This window comes from Malurus melanocephalus, unplaced genomic scaffold (assembly GCF_030028575.1).
Source record: "Malurus melanocephalus ecotype Western Australia unplaced genomic scaffold, MMel_1.1 scaffold_1372, whole genome shotgun sequence".
In the NCBI taxonomy this organism is placed as follows: Eukaryota; Metazoa; Chordata; class Aves; order Passeriformes; family Maluridae; genus Malurus; species Malurus melanocephalus.
The window spans coordinates 18,542-20,814 of NW_026624604.1; the positions used below are offsets into that span (position 1 = coordinate 18,542).

General features: G+C 57.1%; 1 protein-coding gene across 1 annotated transcript in view; it reads left to right on the forward strand.

The window, feature by feature from the left end:
• The window catches only part of LOC130586868 (phosphatidylinositol 4-kinase beta-like), a gene marked incomplete at both ends in the record, with an annotated part of 22,165 nt that overhangs the window by 12,212 nt on the left and 7,680 nt on the right, over nt 1–2,273 (forward strand). The window contains one exon of the mRNA XM_057387783.1: nt 1,666–1,808. Coding sequence (XP_057243766.1) covers nt 1,666–1,808 — 143 coding nt within the window. The remainder of the gene's footprint in view (nt 1–1,665; nt 1,809–2,273) is intronic.

A 2,273-nucleotide genomic window follows, 5' to 3' on the forward strand; every position in this document is an offset into this window, starting at 1 on the left:
GTGTCCCCAAAGTGTCCCCAGAGTGTCCCCATGGAGGTGGGAGAGGGAGTGTCCCCAAAGTGTTCCCAAAGTGTCCCCGAGATGTTCCCGAGGTGTCCCCAAAGTGTCCCCAAAGTGTCCCCGAGATGTTCCCGAGGTGTCCCCAAGGCGTCCCCGAAGTATCCCCATGGAGATGGGACAGGGAGTGTCACCAGAGTGTCCCCAGAGTGTCCCCAAAGTGACCCCAGAGTGTCCCCAAAGTGTCCCCAAGGTGTCCCCATGGTGTCCCCGAGATGTTCCCAAGGTGTCCCCAAAGTGTCCCCATGGAGGTGGGACAGGGAGTGTCACCAGAGTGTCACCAGAGTGTCCTCAAAGTGTTCCCAAAGTGTCCCTAAAGTGTCCCCATGGAGGTGGGAATGGGGTATTCCAAGGGGTGATGGTCATGGAATGTCCCCAGAGTGTCCCCGAGATGTTCCCGAGGTGTCCCCAAAGTGTCCCCATGGAGGTGGGAGAGGGAGTGTCACCAGAGTGTCACCAGAGTGTCCCCCAAGGTGTTCCCAGAGTGTCCCCAAGGTGTCCTCAAAGTGTCCCCAGAGTGTCCCCAGAGTGTCCCCAGAGTGTCACCAGAGTGTCCCCCAAGGTGTCCCCAAAGTGTCCTCAAAGTGTCCCCAGAGTGTCCCCAAAGTGTCCCCATGGAGGTGGGAGAGGGAGTGTCACCAGAGTGTCACCAAGGTGTCCCCAAGGTGTCCCCATGGAGGTGGGAATGGGGGATTCTGTGGGGTCACAGTCAGGGAATGTCCCCAGAGTGTCCCCAAGGTGTCCCCAAAGTGTCCCCATGGAGGTGGGAATGTCCCTAAAGTGTCACCAAGGTGTCACCAAAGTGTCCCCATGGAGGTGGGAATGTCCCTAAAGTGTCACCAAGGTGTCACCAAAGTGTCCCCATGGAGGTGGGAGAGGGAGTGTCACCAGGGTGTCCCCAAAGTGTCCCCAAAGTGTCCCCAGAGTGTCCCCAAGGTGTCCTCAAAGTGTTCCCAAGGTGTCACCAAGGTGTCCCCAAAGTGTCCCCAAAGTATCCCCATGGAGGTGGGACAGGGAGTGTCACCAGAGTGTCCCCAAGGTGTCCCCATGGAGGTGGGACAGGGAATGTCCCCAAAGTGTCCCCAAGGTGTCCCCAGAGTGTCCCTGAGATGTCCCTGAGGTGTCTCCAAGGTGTCCCCATGGAGGTGGGAGCTGCAATGGCCTCCAGGTGTCTGCAAAATGTCCCCAAGATGTCCCCAAGATGTTCCTGGGGTGTCCCCAAAGTGTCCCCATGGAGGTGGGAGAGGGAATGTCCCCAAAATATCCCCAAGGTGTCCCTGTGGAGGTGGGAGCAGGAATGTCCTCCAGGTGTCCTCAAGGTGTCCCCAAAGTGTCCCCAGGGTGTCCCCAGGGTGTCCCCAAGGTGTCCCCAGGGTGTCCCGAGGTGTCCCCAGGGTGTCCCCAAGATGTCCCCAAGGTGTCTCCAGGGTGTCCCCAAGATGTCCCAGGGTGTCCCCAGGGTGTCCCGAGGTGTCCCCAAGATGTCCCCAGGTGTCCCCAAGGTGTCCCCAGGGTGTCCCGAGGTGTCCCCAAGGTGTCCCCAGGATGTCCCCAAGGTGTCCCCAGCTCCTCCCACAGTCTCTCTGATGTTTTTTCCGTGTCCCGCAGCTGCCCGAGGTTCACACCAACAGCTGTGACAACATCTCCCAGTTCTCCGTGGACTCCATCACCAGCCAGGAGAGCCGCGAGCCCGTCTTCATCGCCGCCGGTGACATCCGGTCAGGGTCCTGCAGAAATCCTGAAAAAATCCTGCTGAAATCCTGCAAAAATACTGCAAAAATCCCGCAGAAATCCCACAGAAATCCTGCAAAAATCCCGCCTCAATCCTGCAAAAATCCCACAGAAATCCTGCAAAAATCCCGCAGAAATCCTGCAGAAAATACCACAAAAATACCATGGAAATCCTGCTAAAATCCCACAGAAATCCCGCAAAAATCCCACAGAAATCCTGCCCAGATCTCGGCCAAATCCCATCCAAATCCCACTCAAATCCTGCTCAAATCCCACCCAAATCCCACAAAAAGCCTCCAAAACCCCACAAACCCCTGGATCCCATTGCGGGCGGCGGCTCCCCCAAACCCAGGATTTCTCCCCCAAACCCCAGGATTTCTCCAAACCCCAAATCCCAGTATTTCTCCAAACCCCAAATCCCAGTATTTCTCCCCAATCCCAGTATTTCTCCCCAAATCCCGGGATTTCTCTCCAAACCCCAATCC